We start from the raw sequence: 17,869 nt of genomic DNA, 5'->3' as shown, positions 1-17,869 counted from the left end.
TTTACCGTGACTGCACAAGTGGTGCCACAGGCCCAGGCGCCACGGCTACAGGCTCCACGCAGGAGCCCGTATTTACCCACAGTTCCCACCTTCTTGGGGCGTCTAGCCGTCACCACAAACTAGGTCCGAGCCCAGAGAGGAGAGCTCTTGGACTTTTGGACAGTATGGATATTTGCACAGTACTTCAGTCCCTGAGCATGGAATGTCTTTTATCTGCATCTTCAGTTCCTTTCCCCAATGTCATGTAGTTCTCTGTGTATGGGTCTTTTACCTCCTTGGTTAAATTTATTTCTAGGTATTCTCTTTGAAGCAACAGTAAATGAGATTGGTTTATCTAATAGCTATCGGTGTATGTTCATTCTGTGTGCTACAACCTTCCTGATTTTTTAGTTTAACAGTTTTTTGGTGGTGTCTTTAAGATTTCCTCTGTGGAATTTGTCCTCTGCAAAAGGTCACAGTAGGCTGGGTTCCCCATCCTTAAGGAAAAGAGCCACAGCTGGTTTGAGTACAACGTTTAATATAAGGTACAGTGGCTTGGCAGAGCTGGTGCAAAACCAAGAGATCCCGCTCTAGTCTGTGAGTTAACAGCGTAGGCACCTGAACAAAAAATTGGCCCTGCTGGCCCATCGTCCAAGGCCCTCTGCACAGCACCAGCCAGAGGCCCCAAGGCTGATAGAAATTCTATCTGTAAGTCTTCAAGTTGCGGCTACTGTGTTCTAGTCCCCAGAGTCAATCAGAGGCTGGCCCTAGTCATCACAGCAGGTGTAATCTTAGGACAGACTTGAGACGTGGGGACTGGACACAGGGCCTGGTTCCTATCCATTTCCTACATGCAGCAGTCCAGGAGGCTCTCGGCCTGAGTGGCCATTGGCCTGCCTGCCTTCCCAGCCGGCTGTTTGCCCTCCCTGACTGCTCATAGTAGGGGAAGAGGTGGCATCCGACTAAAGAGAAAAGGTCTTTCCAAAAGCAGTATTTGGCATAAGCTAATGCCACTGCTAGTGCTGCCAGTGGCCAGGCACAGGTACAGAAGGCCCTGAGGAGTTGGGGCGGAGGGAGAGGAGCGTGCAGGCAGAGCGGAAACAAGCCCGCTCGCGTGTCCGCCCCGGGAGCCCGGAGGGTAAAGGCCATGCAATAAAGGGTAACGTGTGGTCCTCCTCTTTGGTCAGGCAAGGCCCTGGCAAGGGCCTGGGGGGGGAGGGGGCGGAGGGCCGAGGGCACGGGCTCTGCCCTCGGGCCCAGCATTAGGGTCATCATGTTGAGGTGGTGATGCAGCGAGGGGCAAGGCAAGGAGACAGCAGTCGGGCTGCTAATCTGTGATCCTAGGAGCTGCCCTTGTCCTTGTCATCCATGAGGTCATACCTGTGGGAACAAGCAGAGAAAAGCTCGGGTAGAAAGGGGACTTGTGTACCCTTGTAAGTGAAACATGACCCGAGGGCTCTTGGACTTCAGAGAACCAAGGGCTCGCACCTCAGAATGCATTCCTTTCTCCCTTCCCCAGGATCGGGATCTCTCTTGCCTAAATATCCAGGCCCACCCCCAGCCTGCCGCACTCACCATTGGGCCGTTCCCTGGGAAAGGTCTATCTCGGCAAGGTCCAGCTGCACCTGCACGGGAGGACAGGGGGCAAGCTGTTATGTCAGCATCTCCAGTCTCCCAACATCACATGCTCCTGCTACGAACCAGTCAGAAGGGAGCGGGTCACGTGGGGAGCTCTCCCCTGCCGTGCCCCCTCCGCAGGCCCCTGACTACCTTTGCCTTGCTCATCCTCACCCCCTTACCTTTCCCAGCAGCTCGCGCTCTCGTGACATGAAGGAGGCGTTAGACTTCACAGACACATCCAGCTTTCGCCGCTGCGCCTCATCCAGGGGCAGTTCCCACTCGAATCTGGGGGGCACCGGGTGTTAGGGCCAGGGGTTCCTCCCCGGCTGCCTTCTCTCCCACCTCAATGCCCACCCGCTGACCGTTCGTTGAATTCAGGACTTAGGGTCTTCTTCTTTTGGGAGGTCTTCCTCTTGGTGGCCCGGTTCTTGTCCGGCAGCAGCAACAGGGACACGTAGGGGTCGGGGGCGTCCCGTCCATTTTGTCGAAGGGCCCTGCAACAGGGAGGGTGGGGGGAAGGAGGCAGCTGGGACGGGAGGAAGGGGGGGCAAGAAGGAGGTGGGGAGGTGGGGGTGAATGGGGGGGCTCACCGGCAGCCGTGGACGATGCTGACCAGCCGCCGCTCCTCAGCGTGGTACCACACGGTCAGCTGCACCTGGCCCACCTGGCCCGGGGGCCCGGCCGGGGCGTCCTGGGGCCTGGGGACACAGGGGTGCTGGGAGCCTCTCGCCCAGGGGCCCGCAGCCCGCCCCTCAGCCCCCGCCCAGCCCCTCACCTGTCCGCGTGTGGCAGGCGCTGCCGCAGCTGCGGCGCCGAGGAGGGGCCGTGTGTGAGCCCCCCCCAGAGCTCGGGCTCCTCGCTCAGGGATGAGGAGCTAGGGCTGAGGCTGGGAGCCCCCCGTTCTGAGTGCTGGGCCACCAGGACCTGGGGGCAGGGGGCCGTGAGCAGGCACAGTGGGCCTCAGCGACCTCGGCCCAAGCGTGGCCCTGCTCCCTGGCCTCTCACCCCCGAGTGCCCACCCCACGGGCACCCACCCCTGGGCACTCACCCCCTGGATGCTCACCCCCGGGCGCCCAGCCCTGGGCACCCACCCCGGGCGCTCACCCGCAGCTGCGCTCTCAGCAGCACCTGCCCCTGCCCGTTGTTCAGCGCGAACCACTGGTCCAGGCACAGCTGCTCGGCCGCCAGGAGCTCCGGGAGGGGCAGGGACAGGGAGCCCAGCCCGCCGCCGCCCTCGCCCCGGACCTGCGGGGGGGGGGGGGGGGGCAGCCTGCGTGAGCGCCAGGTCCGCAGCCCGCTGCGGCGCCGTCCTCCTCCCCCACCCCCACCCGCGGCGCCTCCGCCGGAGCTCAGGCAAAGCCGACCCGGGGCCGGAGTGCCTGCGCTGGGGGAGGAGGCCGGGGGAGGCCGGGGGAGGCCGGGGCAGGCGGGGGCAGGCGGGGGCAGGCGGGCCGGGACAGGGGTGGAGGCCGGGGCAGGCGTGGGGGGGAGGCCGGGGCAGGCGGGGCAGGCGGGGCAGGCGGGGGAGGCCGGAGAGGCGGCCTCCACCCGCGCGGGGCGGGGCTGAGCGGAAGCCGCGTCCAGGCCCGCGTCCAGGCAAGACTCGCGGAGGCGCCGCTCAGTACCCGCCGCCCCCGCCGCCCCCGCCCGAGCGCGTGCTGCCGACAGTTACTTCAGCTTAACTTCTCCTGGTTTCCGTTCGTTCGTTCGTGTCATTCTCTATCGTTTTACCAACTTTGGAAAGCACTGGACTCCCCCCGGTTGCAGAGGAAGCGCGCCCCAGATGACGTCCGGCACCCCACCCCCTCCCCCGCTCCCAGCCGTCCAGTTTGTTCACACTTGAATCCACTGAAATCCAGCTGCTTCCCGGCTGCAGCATCAATAATCGTGACCTCGAAGAGTCCGTGGTGCTCAGAGATCTCATTTTGTTTCTTGGTAACATCTGGCCACTTCCTATCTTTTCAAACACTCCCCGCTGGCTTCTGTACCCCCTTCTTTCCTGGTGGACGCCCCACTGCCCTGGTGACACCTCAGGCCCCTTGAGGGCTCTTCTCCCTCTATCTGCGCTTTCAGTGCTTCGGGGCTCACGTGTCCCCCGTGGCCTTGCCACGGTGCAGGCCCTAGGAATGGCCCTTCACACCCACCACTACAGCTGCTATGTGATGCTTGCTCAGGGCTGGCTAACGGGAGAGGAAGATAGCGGGCCACAGACCCACCTCCTAGAAGGCCGTTTCCCCTTGGATGGTCTCCGAAGCCTCAAACGTAAAAACTCCTGCTTTGGGCATCCCCTGTGTTGGCAACGGCACCTTTCTCTGTCCAGCCCCCCCCACAATGCTACAAGCCCCGGAGTTCGCGTCTAGGCTGTTCTGCAGTTCTCCTCCTCCCATGTCCAAATAACCCCACTAAGTAGCCTGTTGGCTGACCTCCCTTCCAGCACCTTCTCCCTTCAGTCTGTTCTTCCTCCTGCCGTCAGCATGACTTTTGTAGAGTGCAGATCTGGGTATGTCACCCCTCACTCCTCCGAATGTTTCCCTCCGCCTTCAGGATAAATCCACATTCTTCGCGTAGTAGTCAAGAGCCCTGGTGACCTCACGCCTGTCTGCCCCCGTGGCCTGTACTTTGCTTCTTTCTCCTCATTCTCTTCCCAGCCTTGAGCCTTCCTCCTCTTCCTGGTCAGCGCCTGCTTACCCTTAAGCTCAGGGTCGTCTACGGCTGCCACTCGCAGCCTCCACGTTGCAGCCTCCACCACAGTGCCCTTTACCTCAAGCAGTCGCCAGTCTGGAAGCTTTCCCTGGTTCTTTTTCTCCCAAAAGAGAGTGTGAGCTCCATAAAGATAAAAACTGGCTGTGCTCTCTCTGACCCTGTGCCTGGTTCAGGGCCTGGCCCACGGTGGCAAAATGGTCACCGGAGGAACTTCCAGTACCTGCAACTCCAGGCTCTCAGCATGTGGTCTCTTGACGAGAAAGGAGGCACTCTCCTCCCAGACTGGGGCTGAAGTGTGAGAAAGAGTCTGGGGGAGGGCAGGGGTGGTGGTCAGGCCTTGGAATGCTCTCCGTTGCCTCCACACCCCTCCCAGGCAGCCCTGGGGCATTCCCGGGTACCTTTGTCTTATAGGAAGCGTCCCCCATGGTGAGAGTGGCGTAAGGGCTGGGAGGCTTGGTTCCCTTCCGGAGCTAGAGACAGAATGTTGTGTCGCTTATTAAATAGGCTCTAGGGGATCCCTGGGTGGCTCAGCGGTTTGGCACCTGCCTTTGGCTCAGGGCGTGATCCTGGAGACCTGGGATTCAGTCCCATGTTGGGCTCCCTGCATGGAGCCTGCTTGTCCCTCTGCCTGTGTCTCTGCCCCTCTCTCTCTCTCTCTCTCTCTCTCTGACTCTCATGAATAAATAAATAAAATCTTTAAAAAAAAAAATAGGCTCTGGAATTTAGACCTGGGTCGGCAGCTCCCTGCTCCCCCGCCAGCAGGCAGGGCCCAGTGTCACTGCCACCGCCACCCTCGTGGCCGTGAAAGGCCACTTCTTCCCGCCCCAGCACCACCACGGCCCTGGGAAGGGGAACCCGGAATTCACTATTCCAAATACACCCGCAGCATCGCAGCATCAGAGCCTGAGGCGGCTGGGGAGGCCAGGAGGGGGCGGCGGGGCTCACCGGCAGGTCCTCCGCACGCTCCACATACACAGTCAGCAGGGCCGCGGCCAGCTCAGTGCTCTTCTGCGTCTGGATCAGACTGTTCACCTGCAGCACCTGCGGGAGGACACGCGGCCTTGGGGGGCTGGAGGACACGCGGGGCGCACATGCCCTCGAGCAGGCAAGGGTCCTCCGTGATCCCTCTGGAGCCCCCCACCTACCTCCTCTAGCTCAGCAGCAGAGGCCCGGGGGGTCAGACGCTCCAGACGCAGGTGCAGGCGGCCAGATGGCACATCTTCCAGGGTCAGCCACTGTGGGCGTGGGTGTGGGCAGGCTTAGACTTGGGGGTGTGGGGACAGAGGGGCTAGGAGGACGAGCCGCAGGTTCTAAGTCCTTGCTCACCTCGTCAAGGAAGCCGGTGTTCAGGACCGCGGTGAGACCCACTTTACACCTGGAGAGGAGAAAAACCAAAACCTGAGGCCCGCGGTCGGAGCTGAGTCTCTGCCTCCCCAGAGCCAGACTTCTGTGGCCTCCCGACGCCCAACCAGCCTTCCCCTCTGGACTTCTGTCCTCTCACCTGCCCAGAAAGTCATCCTTGTCCAGGTCCTTGTCAAAAACCTCAAGGTCTAGCTCTTGGCCTGGAATTGATGTGACAATTACCTAGCAGGATAAAATAGCAGAGGCAGATTTTTTTTTTCTTCTTCAAATAACTGGGAATGTCCCCCCTCAATCACCTGAACCCCAGAGGGCTTTTGGACCATTCTCAGAGCTAGAGGAAAGAAGGAGGAGGACTCCGAGGAGTCCTAGCCATTCAATTCTGACCTCAAACACCTCGTTCCAGCGGGGATTGAGATCTTCCCGAACAACACGGCTCCGGAAGCTTTGTCCTGCCAGCTTTAGTTTGACATAGGGGTCTGACTTGCCTTTCACCAATCCCCCCAAGAAACGGTCTTTGGCAATCAGGTCCTGGGCCTCTAATACATGGATCCGAAGCACATTCTGCAAAAGGGACAGATAGGGGCACCAGATGGCAGTCAGAGAGAAACCTGCCAAAACCAGCCCTGGAACAGGCTTTGCAACACTTAGACCCTCGCCAGTGCTTTCCAGATAGACTCACCTCAGTCCCAAAGTGACTATCAGGAGTAGTGCGATAAGGCCGAGGCGGGGCATCCACGCTGCTGCCTGTCTGGGGGTTCTCACTGTCTGGGTCCCAAGCACCAGGACTTCCAGGCACAGTGGGAAAGTGCACTCCTGATGAATCCAAGTACAAGATCTGGGAAGGGTGGTGTAATTGTGCAATCAGAGAAGTGCAGCTAGACACCCGCAAGCAAGGTCCGTGGGGGTTGGAGGCGGCGCAGAGGCTCTGATGGGGAAAACAGGTCCCTGCCTTGGCTGGGCTAATCTCTAGAGGGTTCCCCCGACACTCATCCTACTCATACACCACTTCTTCCCCGGTTTGGGCAACAAACATTTTTTGTGTGGCTGCTGGGTGCTTCCACATATACTAGCTCATTGGATCTTAGAGGATTTCCTCCTCTTTAGTCTTAATAGCAAGGAATCCACGAGGCCCCTCCAACCCTCAGTGCGTGCTCCGTCTCCATACCCTCATAACCAATTTCATGTAGAGCCTGGAGTTGGGGCCAGAGCTGCTGAGCTGGAACCACTGGTCCAAGGTGAGTTCAGGGGCAGTCAGCAGGCGAGCCAGAGGCACAGTCAGTGCCCCTAAAGTCAGGGCCCTGGAGTCATCCTTCACCTAGAGCCCAGGAAGAGGGGATGTAGGGAAGAGCAAAGGAAAAAGGAGGGGCGCCCAGGTGGCTCAGTTAAGCATCTGCCTTCAGGTGGAATCCTCGGATCCCAGCCATTGGGCTCCCTACTTGGTAGGGAGTCTGCTTCGCTCTCTGTCCCTCCCCCTCCTCATTCTCTCTCTCAAAATCTTAAAAAAAAAAAAAAAGTAGGGAAAAGGAGAAATACTGGGGAAATCGTAACATGGCTCCAGTTTCACTTTTGCTCCACCAACCACACAACTTTTGCTCCACTCCAGCCAGGTTTTCTTATGCCTATTCCGTGGTCCTTTCTGCCTTTGCTTATCCTGTTCCCATTAAGTTCTCATTCTCCTCCCCTCAGACTATTTTTTTAATTTTTAAATTCTTTTTATATTATTATTTTTTTAAGATTTTATTTATTCATGAGACGGGGCCGGGGGAGGGGAGGCGCAGAGACATAGGCAAAGGGAGAAGCAGGCTCCATGCAGAGAGCCCGACATGGGACTCAATCCCAGGTCCCCAGGATCAGGACCTGGGCTGAAGGTGGCGCTAAACCGCTGGGCCATCCGGGCTGCCCTAAATTTTTATTATTTTTTAAAATTCCCCTCTCTGGGGATCCCTGGGTGGCTCAGCAGTTTGGCACCTGCCTTTGGCCCAGGGTGCGATCCTGGAGTCCCAAAATCGAGTCCCGCATTGGGCTCCCTGCATGGAGCCTGCTTCTCCCTCCGCCTGTGTCTCTGCCTCTCTCTCTCTCTATCATAAATAAATAAATCTTTAAAAAAAATAAAAAATAAAATAAAATTCCCCTCTACTTAAATCTTATTTATCTTTTAAAGCCCATCCTTCACAAAATCTCTAGTTACTCAAGCCTCTGCAGCTTTTTTTTTTTTCGGCCTCCGTACTTTTTTTTTTTTTTTTAAAGATTTTATTTATTCATGAGAGACAGAGAGAGAGAGAGAGAGAGAGAGAGAGGCAGAGACACAGGCAGAGGGAGAAGCAGGCTCCACGCAGGGAGCCCAATACGGGACTCGATCCCGGGTCTCCAGGATCACACCCTGAGCCAAAGTCAGGCACCAAACCACTAAGCCACCCAGGGATCCCCTGGCCTCCGTATTTTTCTTTGGCGAGCCTTAGCACTACCCTATGGACATTTTATTCCCATTAGTTAGTTCATCATCTTTAGATGGCTTTATACATGTGTCCAGTCTATGAAACTAGCCAGTAAGCTTCATGAAGGCGGATACTATTCCATGCTTTTTCTGTGACCTTTAAGCTTCTAGGTGTCTGCAGGGCTTCTCCTCTGGCATGTTTAATTGTGATGTTTATTTACTTTTTTTTTAAAGATTTATTTATTTATTTATTTATTTATACATACATACATACATACATACATACATACATACATACATACAGGCAGAGGGAGAAGCAGGCTCCATATAGGAAGCCTGACGTGGGACTCGATCCCGGGTCTCCAGGATCACACCCCTGGCTGCAGGCGGCGCTAAACAGCTGCACCACCGGGGCTGCCCTAATTGTGATGATTAAAAGACATCTTTGGGGATCCCTGGGTGGCTTAGCGGCTTGGTGCCTGCCTTTGGCCCAGGGCGTGATCCCGGGGTCCCGGGATCGAGTCCCATGTCTCTCTCTCTCTCTCTGTGTCTCTCATGAATGAATAAATAAAATCTTAAAAAAAAAAAAAAGACATCCTTGCAGTTTAAGATGACACTTCTAAAATAAAATTCTCTCCTGATCACAACTTGAGCCCTGCCACTTGATGGGAGAATCAGCAGAACCTGTAGGATCTTTTTTTTTTTTTTTTTTTTAATTTATTTATGATAGTCACACACAGAGAGAGAGGCAGAGACACAGGCAGAGGGAGAAGCAGGCTCCATGCACGGGAGCCCGACGCGGGACTCGATCCCGGGTCTCCAGAATCACGCCCTGGGCCAAAGGCAGGCGCCAAACCACTGCGCCACCCAGGGATCCCTGTAGGATCTTATTTGGGATCGACATTCTCTATTAGAATTTGTTCCTACATTTATTTATTTATTTATTTATTTATTTATTTATTTATTTATTTATTTATTTATTTATATTTTTAAAATTATTATTATTATTTTTAAAGGTTTTATTTATTCATTCACGAGAGACACACACACAGAGAGAGGCAGAGACACAGGCAGAGGGAGAAGCAGGCTCCATGCAGGGAGCCTGACGCGGGACTTGATCCCAGGACCCCAGGATCATGCCCTAGGCCAAAGGCAGGCGCTAAACTGCTGAGCAACCCAGGCGTCCCTTGTTCCTACTTTAAAATTTTCTTTTTTGTTTCAGTGGAAAGAAGAGAGGGCACTCAGTTTCATTTTGTTTTTAATTAATTAATTTTAAGATTTTATTTTTAAGCAATCTCTATACCCAAGGTGGGCTTGAACTCACTACACAAGATCAAGGGTCTCATGCTTATGGACTGAGTTAGGCAGGTGCCCCAAGGATGCTCAGTTTTAAATGTTGAAACCTTTTTTTTTTTTTTTAATCTTATTTAGTTGAGAGAGAATGAGCAGCGGGGAGGGGCAGAGAGGAGAAAGAGAAGCAGATTCCCCACTGAGCAGGAAGCCCAATGCAGGGCTCGATCCCAGGACTTGAAGATCATGAGCTAAGCCAAAGGCAGAGAGGTCCAACCGATTGAGCCACCCGGTGCCCTCAAATAAATGAAATCTTAAGAAAAAAGTTGATTACATAATCTCCGCTCCGAACATAGGGCTCGAACTCACATCCCAAGATCAAGAGTCACATGCTCTTCTGACTGAACCAGCCAGGCACCGCTATAAAGAATGATTCTAGGGACACCTTGGTGGCTCAGTCCATTGAGCCACCAACTCGGTTTTGGCTCGGGGCGTGATCTCAGAGTCTTGAGGTAAAGCCCTAGAGTCGAGCTCTGCACTCAGCAGGGAGTCTGCCTGAGATTCTCTCTCCCTCTGCCCCTCCTCTCATTCACACACACACACACACACACACACACACACACACACATATACGCAGCCTCTAAAATAAAAAAATAAATCTTACAAGGAAATACGATTCTAGAGAGATGACTGGGGAAGATGGGGAGAGTCTAGGTAGATGGACTGGAATATGATCAAAGAGGGACATGGTACGACCTGGGAAGGCAAACGGAACACCCAGGAGGGGCTCAGTGAGTTTTTATCTCACCTGCACATCGAGCTCCTGGCTTCGAGGGTCTTGTAGGAAGAACCGGAAAGCCTCCTCCCACACCGGGGAGTTGGTGCAGTAGACCGCCTGTGCAGGAGGGGAGAAGGGTATGCGCTGCGGCACCATTCCTGTTTCTTCAGAAAGACTTTGCTTTCACAGGCCGCCTAAAGGGGAAACTTCATCCCAAGAACAGTCCTCCCCAGCCAGATGTGCATGCACGTGCGTGCACACACCTCCCACCATGACACCCCGGCCCTCACCTTGCTCTCCTGGGTCATATCCTGAATTGACAGCTGTACCACGGGGTTGGGCTCCCTGTTCCCCTTCTTCAGCTGTGGGGGCAGAATTGAGAAGTCACCATCTTGGGTGTTTTTGGTTTTGTCCCAGTGAAGGAAGGTGGGCTCTCATCAGGATCTTTTCCCTGAGGTGGCTCTGATCCCCTCCTGGGACCCCTGGCATTCCATGCTGCTGCTTCTGAAGCCACGTGGGGAGGGACAAGAGAGGACGTGGGGATGCTGCGTCCAGAGCTTCCTGTTCAGCCGCCCTCGGGAGCCACACTCACGGGAAGATCTTGGGCCCGGTCCAGATAGACAACTAGGATGGCAGCTGATGGGGGCTCTGGTCGGGAGGACATGCCGCGATTCCACTGCAGAACCTGGAGGGCGGGCGGGGGTGGGGGGTGGTTGTCACACCCTCGCCCCTAGTCCTACACTCGCAGCCACCTCTTTCCCCCCTGTTACCTTCCCACCTTCCCATGTCCCTTACCTGCTCCAGTTTTTCTGCATGTGGCAAAAGCGACAGCCATTCTAGCCTGAGGTGGACTTGGCCTAGCCCACCTTGTAGAGGAAACCACTGGAGGGAGAGCAGAAAGTGAAGGGTGAGGGATCAGACATTCGCACAACCTCTTCCCCCAACGTAGCGATGACTGTCAGCCCAATGGGTGAGACTACCCCCCCCTTCCTCTTCTCTTAACTTACGTCATCCAGGACTCCAGCCTGTAGTACCTTCCCTACATCCAGCTTCATCCTGGAGGGGGCGGGGAGGAGTGGCAGTGAGCAGAGGAAAAGGAGAGTGTTGTCATTAGTAGCGTGTCATTGGCCCTCCACTCCCCCGCCTAGAAATAAAAGGCAATTCTCAGACTCCCTTCTTCTGTTCAGCAGATATTTGCGTGCGTGTGTACACGCGTGTGCGTGATGGCGGCGAGGGTGGGGAGGTTGGGAAGGAAAGTAATATACAATTCCCAGGCCTGCAAAAGGATTAGGATTACCTCTGTGACCCTGGTAGCACCGAGGCTTTAGAATCCTAACAGGCCGAGGCTCACCTGCCCAGAAAGTCATCTTTGTCTGGATCCTTGTCAAACACCTCCACCTCAATCTCCTGGCCTGGGACCTCGTGTACCATCACCTGAAGGACACACGGGAGAAGGGGCTCAGGGGCTACATTGTGAGGGTCCCTCAGCACCTTCCCACACAGCCTCCCAGGGCCTCCCTATTTGACACGGCCCCACTCCTCAGGTCTCCCACCTCGTAAGTCTCCCCCCACTGGGGATTGAGGTCCTCATCGATAACTCGACTGCAGAATGCCTGGGTGCCCACTCGCACGAGTGCATAGGGGTCTGACTTGCCCTCAATCAGGCCCTTCACGTATTTGTCTTTGGAGCCCAGACCTCGGGCAGCCAGCAAGTGAATCCGAACAATGCCCTGTGCAAAGCAATCCGATCATGAGAACCGAAGGAGCGGGCACAAGGTCCCCGAGAGAAGGATCTATCTGATGGGGGAGAGGCCGTACCCTGGGAAGAGGGGAACGCAGCTGGGCTGCATCACGAAGGTCAGGCACTAGTGGCACCAGTAACCGGTTGGGCAACACAAGGAAGGCAGCGATGGAATCCATGATCATGGTGTCAGAGAGGGAGCTGATGGGGGAACAGAAAGGAAGGTGTGTGTCCCCAACGTCCAGAAGCCCCCCACCCCCAGCTCTGTTGCCCACAACCAACAGAGCCGTAAAGCTAGAGGAACATCCTTTCTTGAAGAGCTTTTTTGGCTGCTCTCCTACCCTCACTCCCCACCTACTGCTCTGAACCTTTGCTGCCACCCCAGCTCGCCTTTTGCTTCTACCCCTATGGAGCGGAGCAGCCTGCAACCCTCTTTGCTCCCCACCCAAATGTGTGCTCCCCGACAGGATGAAAATCACAGGGGGGTTTGTCATCTCTCCAGCTAGGATGATCAAGACTCCCAGAGGGTGCTGGCTACATCTCTTACTGTTTTGTATCCCAAAAACCCACAACCAAGGGCTGGAATACTTAGGGGCTCCATAAATCCTTGACACCTGAGTCCTGGGATATCCAGCAGGTTGGTCATCCCTGTCCAGTTGATATCTAGGGTCTGGAAGGAAGGGGCAAGGGGAATCAGGACAGGGCACACGGTGGCCTGGTCACACCCATCCAACAGTTGCCAGATCCCTCAGCCTCTCCTCCCCCAAGCCCCAGAGCTGGCCACCCTGTTCCTCCCAGTCCTCTATTTTCCCCTTCCCCATGCCCCTCAGTGTCTTCCCCTACCGGGCGTCGGATGAAGAACATCGACACAGCCCCCACGATGGGAAGGTCCCCGATGAGTGGCTCGAGAATCACCCGCAAGACACCATGTAGCTGGGAAGAGAAGAGCAAAGCCTTTCTCCACAAAAGGCCTTCTTTCCATCCCGAACTGCCCCAGCCTTGGTTTTTCCAATTTCCCACTTCCCCATATCCGACGAAATTTAGGGCAAAACAAGGCTCCCTATTATGGGGGCCCCTGACATTTGCCCACCTGCATGCCTTTGACTCCTGCTTTGCAGAAATATTTCTTCACTTCCACATCAATCTGCACGTCACCTACGTAGCTGGGGGTTGACGGGAAGAGAACAGAGAGAGTTGGTACTAGGCTGAGGCGGGGAGGGGGTGAGGCAGGCAGTGACCAGGATGGCGAAGGGGGAGCTGCGACAGTGAGTGGGATTACCTGATGCTCAAATCCAACAGGATCTGCTCTTTGCTCTGGCCAGCATGAACCTTGACTCCTACGATGCGCAGCGGCTGCGGAGACAGGACTTCTCAAGAGAGAGAAGAGGGAAAGGGAGGAGTAGCTGAGCCCCTTTCCGGCTGGCCAGCCCCCCCCCCGTCCTGCCTCCTCCCTCCCGCTACTTTCCTTCCTACCACACACACCTTCTCACCCAGTTCCACTCGTGTAAATGTGAATGTTTGCAGGTGGGGGTTAGAGCCTCGAACAGCGGGGGCCACAGTTTCAGCCAGAAGCTTCTCCATGTACTGGCCCAGGAAGGGCCAGACCTGGGCCACAATCTGGAAGGAGAGGGAACCTGTCACAGGAGAGCCTGATCTTCTCCCTAAAGACAAGCTCCTTAGAATCCTCCCCACAGAGAGCACAGGGGCTACCCCTGGGGTGTGCAGCGTCTGGCTGGAGATATGAACCCCGTTCCCTGCTTATGAAACATAAAAGAACCAACCCTCACCTTATTTAGCCACTCGGCCTTTTCCACGTCTGGAAAGCTGACCTAGAGGTGAGGAAGGGAGAGAGGGATGAGCACCCGCCACCGGTGGTTTCCTACTGAGATGCTGGAGGCGCCCACAGAGGAAAGGAAACAAGGTGTGACAGGACCTTGGCACGCCCAGGGGCTGGAGGGGAGGGGCTGGGATGCCCTGAGCAGTCCCTCCTCCAGGGTTTCGGGGTGCCGAGGTGTGATGGGGGTACCCACACGGTGTGGGCCCCACAGAGTCGTTCTGTGGACAGCCGGGGATGTGGGGATGTGGGCCGGGGACAGCTCCGGGGCGCACAGGGGGACGGCGGGCGGGCACATTCTTGCTGGACAGGGAGGGCCTGACCAATCAGAGTTTAAGGAGGAAATCCTGGGGTGGCGAGATCTCGGTTCCGTTTTGCCCCCTTCCCGCCTCGCTACCTACTGGGGCCTCTTCTAAGCCCAGAAGTCAGAGGAAAGCGGCTCCTTGAGTTAGGGAGGGAGACGAGCTACCGGGCCTCAGCCGGGTCGTCGTCGTCTTTTTTTCTTTGGATCAGTGTGACTCCTTTTATGGGAAAGGACACCTGTGCTCCACACTGGGGAGGAGGAGCGGTGCTTCAGGGACAAGGCTGCTTCCCGCGGCGAGGCGTGGGGGCCGCGGGGCTGCAGTGCCCTGGGACGATCGCGCCCCCCCTCCCGCCTCGGCCCGCGCGGCGAGGCCCCGCCCGCCCGCTGTCGGCTCGGATTCCGCTCTCGGGCCGCAGACCCGCACCCCTGCCGGGAGGGCGGCGGCCGGCGGGCCGGGAGACGGGCGGCGCTGGGGGTGCGCAGTCGGGAAGAGGGTGGGGCCGGCCGGGCGGCCGAGCGTGGGCCGCGGGCGCCCTCCCCTCCCTCCCCCCGCAGCGGGAGCCCTCCCCCGCCGCAGCTGCGCCCTCCCCTGCCCTCCCCCCGCCCCCCGGCGCTGTGGCCCAACCGCCAGAGGCTGCAAGGCCAGGGCCAGGGCCAGGGGCGGGGCGGGGGCCGCGGCTCCCCCGGCAGTGCTCCCGCGGCTGGGTCCCGGCGGGTACCCCGGGGGAAGAGCGGGAAAAGGAGGAACCTCAGGGCCTTAAACCGCAAACGATGATAATACAGAAAAAAGTCTGCAGGAGGACGGGAGAGAGGAGGGAGCCCTCGGAGCCCCACGCGCCGTCCGGGAGCAGCGGGGAGCGCTCGGGCGGCTTGGCTGGGGGGGGGCGCCCCGGCCGAGCCCGGCTCCCCAGGGGTTCCCACCGCCTGTCCTGGCGCCGAGGAAGAAGCACGGATGCGGTGGACAGACCGGGATCCGGGCGCGCGGCAAGGGGGGTCTGCTCGGTCCCCGGAGAAGGCGGCCGGCGGGGCGGGGGGTGCTCCCGTGCTGCCAGGGTGGGGAGCGGACCTCGGGCCTGGAGGGAGACCCCGGCAGCGGGGCGCTCGCTCACCCAAGCAGGTAGCTCTCGGTGGCTCAGGTAAAGCGTCTGCGCCGTGAGCCGCTCCTCGTCGTCCAGCAGCTGCCGCGCCGCTCGGAGGCTCCGTTCTTTCCCATCGCGGACGCGGCGCCAGCCCAGGTAGAGCGCGAGGCCGAAGAGCACGAAACCCACGCTGAGTCCCACCGCCCCCGCCAGGTACACCGGCACCAGCACCAGGAGCCGCCGCCCGAACGAAGTCAGCAGCGCCAGCGCCTCCGCCGCCGCGCCTGGGCCCGCAGGCTGGTTCCCAGAAGTCCGGTCCCGCTGCGTGTGAGCGCCGGGGGGCCGGGCCGGGGGGTCCGAGGGAGCAGAGGCTCGCTCCACGAGGCTGGCGCCGGGAGAGCGCTCCATGCTGCACCCGCCCCACCCCGACACTGGCTAGAGGTCGCTGGGTCTGGCGGCCCGCGGCCCCCTGCAAGCGCACCCCCGCGCCGGGGGAGGGGACCGTAGGCCACGCCCCCACGACCTGCCGACTCGGGGTGGCCCGCGCCGCACGCGGGCCGAGGCGGAGTCAGGAGGCCGAAGCCCGGGCCCCCCTCTTCCGCCGCGAGTCCGCGGGGCGCGGGAGAGGCAGGACCTCCGCCGCCCCGCCGCGGAGCCGAGGTGGGCGGTCCCGGGCGGTGCGAAGGGAGGAAGGAGGCTGGGGGCGGCCTCTGATTGGCCGGGAGGCGGAGGGGGCGTGGCCCACCCTGTGGAGGGGCGGGGCGGGGCGGGCGCTCCCCCACGTGGGGTGGGCGTGCCTGCGCTGCGACGTCGGGCGCGTCCTGCGGCTCCGGAGGGACCCGAGGCTGCGGAGTTGGGGCGCTGTGAGCGACCGGGAGGTGCTTCCACCCGGTTCGGACGGCTGGGCAGGATTTGTCTGGGACTCCTCCGTGTCCGCTTGTCGCCGTCCCTAGGCTTCGTTCTCTAAGTACGTCACTCATCCTTCAGGGTTTCCTTGGCTGTCCTTAGAAAACACCCCGGTGGAGGGAAAATGTGCGGTGACCGACTCCGTCTATCCTGTCCCGCCCTCTACTTGGTGCCGCGCAACGCTGCAAAAACTGCCGAATACGAGAATGTATTACAGAGTTGAAATTATCCAGCCTTCAGGGAAGAGAGAGAGGAACGGCATGAATAGGAAGCGAGGCTTTATTTTTTTAGAAACCTCCAGGACTTAGTTATCTCTATCATAGAGGACAAACTAAATTGGCTCCCAAAAGGTGGGGGGAGGGGAGATGCATCAGCTGCAGCGGATCTGATGACATCTTCCAAGAATTTCCTGACCCTGAAGAACTGCTAGGACGCTAAAATAAGAAATCAAGAGTAATGAGACAATTTCGTTTCTTACTTTCTGGAGTTGGAAGGCAAGTTCAGAATACAGTCAGATTTGGATCTAATGCAATTCCATGTTGTACTGTGTAGGTTTAGGAGGAGAGAAGTAAAAAAAAAAAAAGGAGGGGAGAAGTGCAGGGCACATTGAGGACTACGGTTACTGGTTACCTGCACTTAGGAGTGTTGTCCAGGACCTTAGAAACTAAACTGACTGGAAGCCCAGGAGGGAAGAGTTGGTCATAAAAGGGTTTATCTTTTAATGCAGCGTGTGTGGGGCTTTGTTGTGTTACTTTTTGGTGCAGCAGGGGAATGGGGTGGTTTGGTGGGGAGAGCCTAGATCTGCAGCTGATAAATATTATCTGGCTCTGCAGGGCACAGATTTCATCAGACTGTGTTTTCATCACCACTGTTTAAACCTATTCCTGCTCAGCCTTACCCCCTTAATCTTAAATTTTCCCACTTCCTCTTCTCTACTTCCCTGGGGCTAAGAGGATCTAGAATGCTTCATTCAGCATGCAGAAATGCACAGCAAACAGCTATCTCCTGTTTACACCTTCCATGTTCTCAGATAATTGGGTAGGAAGGAGCTCATGGAGGTTGGAAGAGGTAAGGGGGACTTGCTCACCAAATGATGAAGCAGAACTATAGTAGGAAAATGGATGAGACTCCTTAGAGGGAACCCTCTCTGTAAACTGAAAATCTGCCAAGCACTAGAGTAGGAGTGACTTAGGCTAGAGAGTGGAGAGCTCCACCAACGGTGGTTCCTTTCCAACCTTCTCCCCTTTCTCAGCCCATCTAGAGCATCAGACCCTTCTACTAAAGTCGGTCTCTGGAAGCCAATAGCTCATCCTCAGGAAGGTCTCTTCCCAGCTAGGGCTCAGGAGCCACAGGAGCAGCAGCTGCAATGCAGCACCAGAACAAGTAAACAGGGTGGGTCCTTGTCCTGAGACAACTGTGCTGCCCAGGTGCCACCTGGTGGCGATAAGCAGTAAATCAGTAACGGAGAAAGCGTGGCCATTTGTTAGAGGAAGTGTCCAAGTGAGGAGACTACTACGACTTCCTGGATTTGCAATCAGCCTTTATATGTAAACTTCATTTACGTCCTAGGGGAGGCAGAGGGTTGCACGTGGTAATCTAGGCCTTGCCCTCCCTCCAAGACGGAAGGGACAACAGGATTTGAGGACATTTCCTTTATTATTCCTCAAAAGTTACTGCAAAGTAGTTCTATCATTAGAACTATCTGATGCCAAGTCTGGAGTCAGACTGCTTGAATCAGTTCCTGGCTCCATCCCTTACTAGTTGCAGAACCCTGGGCAGCTGACTCTCATTAAACCTGCTCTCCTCTACAAACCTGGTGTGATAATAGTACCCATTGTG

At 57.2% G+C, this 17,869-nt stretch overlaps 1 protein-coding gene across 2 annotated transcripts; it reads right to left on the bottom strand.

The window, feature by feature from the left end:
• Positions 1 to 497: 497 nt before the first annotated feature.
• On the bottom strand, positions 498 to 15,727 carry ESYT1 (extended synaptotagmin 1). 2 transcript variants are annotated; one of them, XM_025477022.3, is made up of 31 exons: positions 15,155 to 15,711; positions 13,695 to 13,736; positions 13,390 to 13,524; positions 13,187 to 13,260; positions 12,998 to 13,070; positions 12,751 to 12,840; positions 12,522 to 12,577; positions 11,985 to 12,108; positions 11,720 to 11,896; positions 11,518 to 11,600; positions 11,174 to 11,222; positions 10,962 to 11,048; positions 10,759 to 10,851; positions 10,457 to 10,528; positions 10,197 to 10,283; positions 6,830 to 6,979; positions 6,344 to 6,499; positions 6,049 to 6,225; positions 5,804 to 5,886; positions 5,629 to 5,677; positions 5,448 to 5,537; positions 5,248 to 5,343; positions 4,701 to 4,772; positions 4,523 to 4,609; positions 2,704 to 2,844; positions 2,375 to 2,523; positions 2,190 to 2,297; positions 1,962 to 2,093; positions 1,779 to 1,884; positions 1,555 to 1,604; positions 498 to 1,359 (listed from the first exon to the last, which is right to left on the bottom strand). In XM_025477022.3, the coding sequence occupies exons 1-31, from the start codon at positions 15,530 to 15,532 to the stop codon at positions 1,320 to 1,322; spliced, it is 3,306 nt and encodes a 1,101-aa protein (XP_025332807.3). In that variant the 5' UTR covers positions 15,533 to 15,711; the 3' UTR covers positions 498 to 1,319. The 2 variants fall into 2 exon arrangements, with proteins under 2 accessions (XP_025332807.3, XP_048971611.1); XM_049115654.1 differs by lacking the exons at positions 498 to 1,359; positions 1,555 to 1,604; positions 1,779 to 1,884; positions 2,375 to 2,523 and having other exon boundaries at positions 15,155 to 15,727.
• Positions 15,728 to 17,869: the final 2,142 nt, after the last annotated feature.

This window comes from Canis lupus, chromosome 10 (genome assembly GCF_003254725.2).
Source record: "Canis lupus dingo isolate Sandy chromosome 10, ASM325472v2, whole genome shotgun sequence".
Classification (NCBI taxonomy): Eukaryota; Metazoa; Chordata; class Mammalia; order Carnivora; family Canidae; genus Canis; species Canis lupus.
Note: the sequence above shows the minus strand (reverse complement) of the source record. Positions and strands in the feature narration are given on the sequence as shown.

Bases quoted from the DNA above. Each gene is read 5' to 3' on its own strand.
- ESYT1 (XM_025477022.3), bottom strand. From the start codon at position 15,532: ATGGAGCGCTCTCCCGGCGCCAGCCTCGTGGAGCGAGCCTCTGCTCCC. The intron at 2,524-2,703 runs GTGAGCGCCCGG...CCCTGCCCCCAG, and splicing joins TGCTGAGAGCGCAGCTGCGG to GTCCTGGTGGCCCAGCACTC. The intron at 1,885-1,961 runs GTCAGCGGGTGG...GGTGCCCCCCAG, and splicing joins AGTCCTGAATTCAACGAACG to ATTCGAGTGGGAACTGCCCC.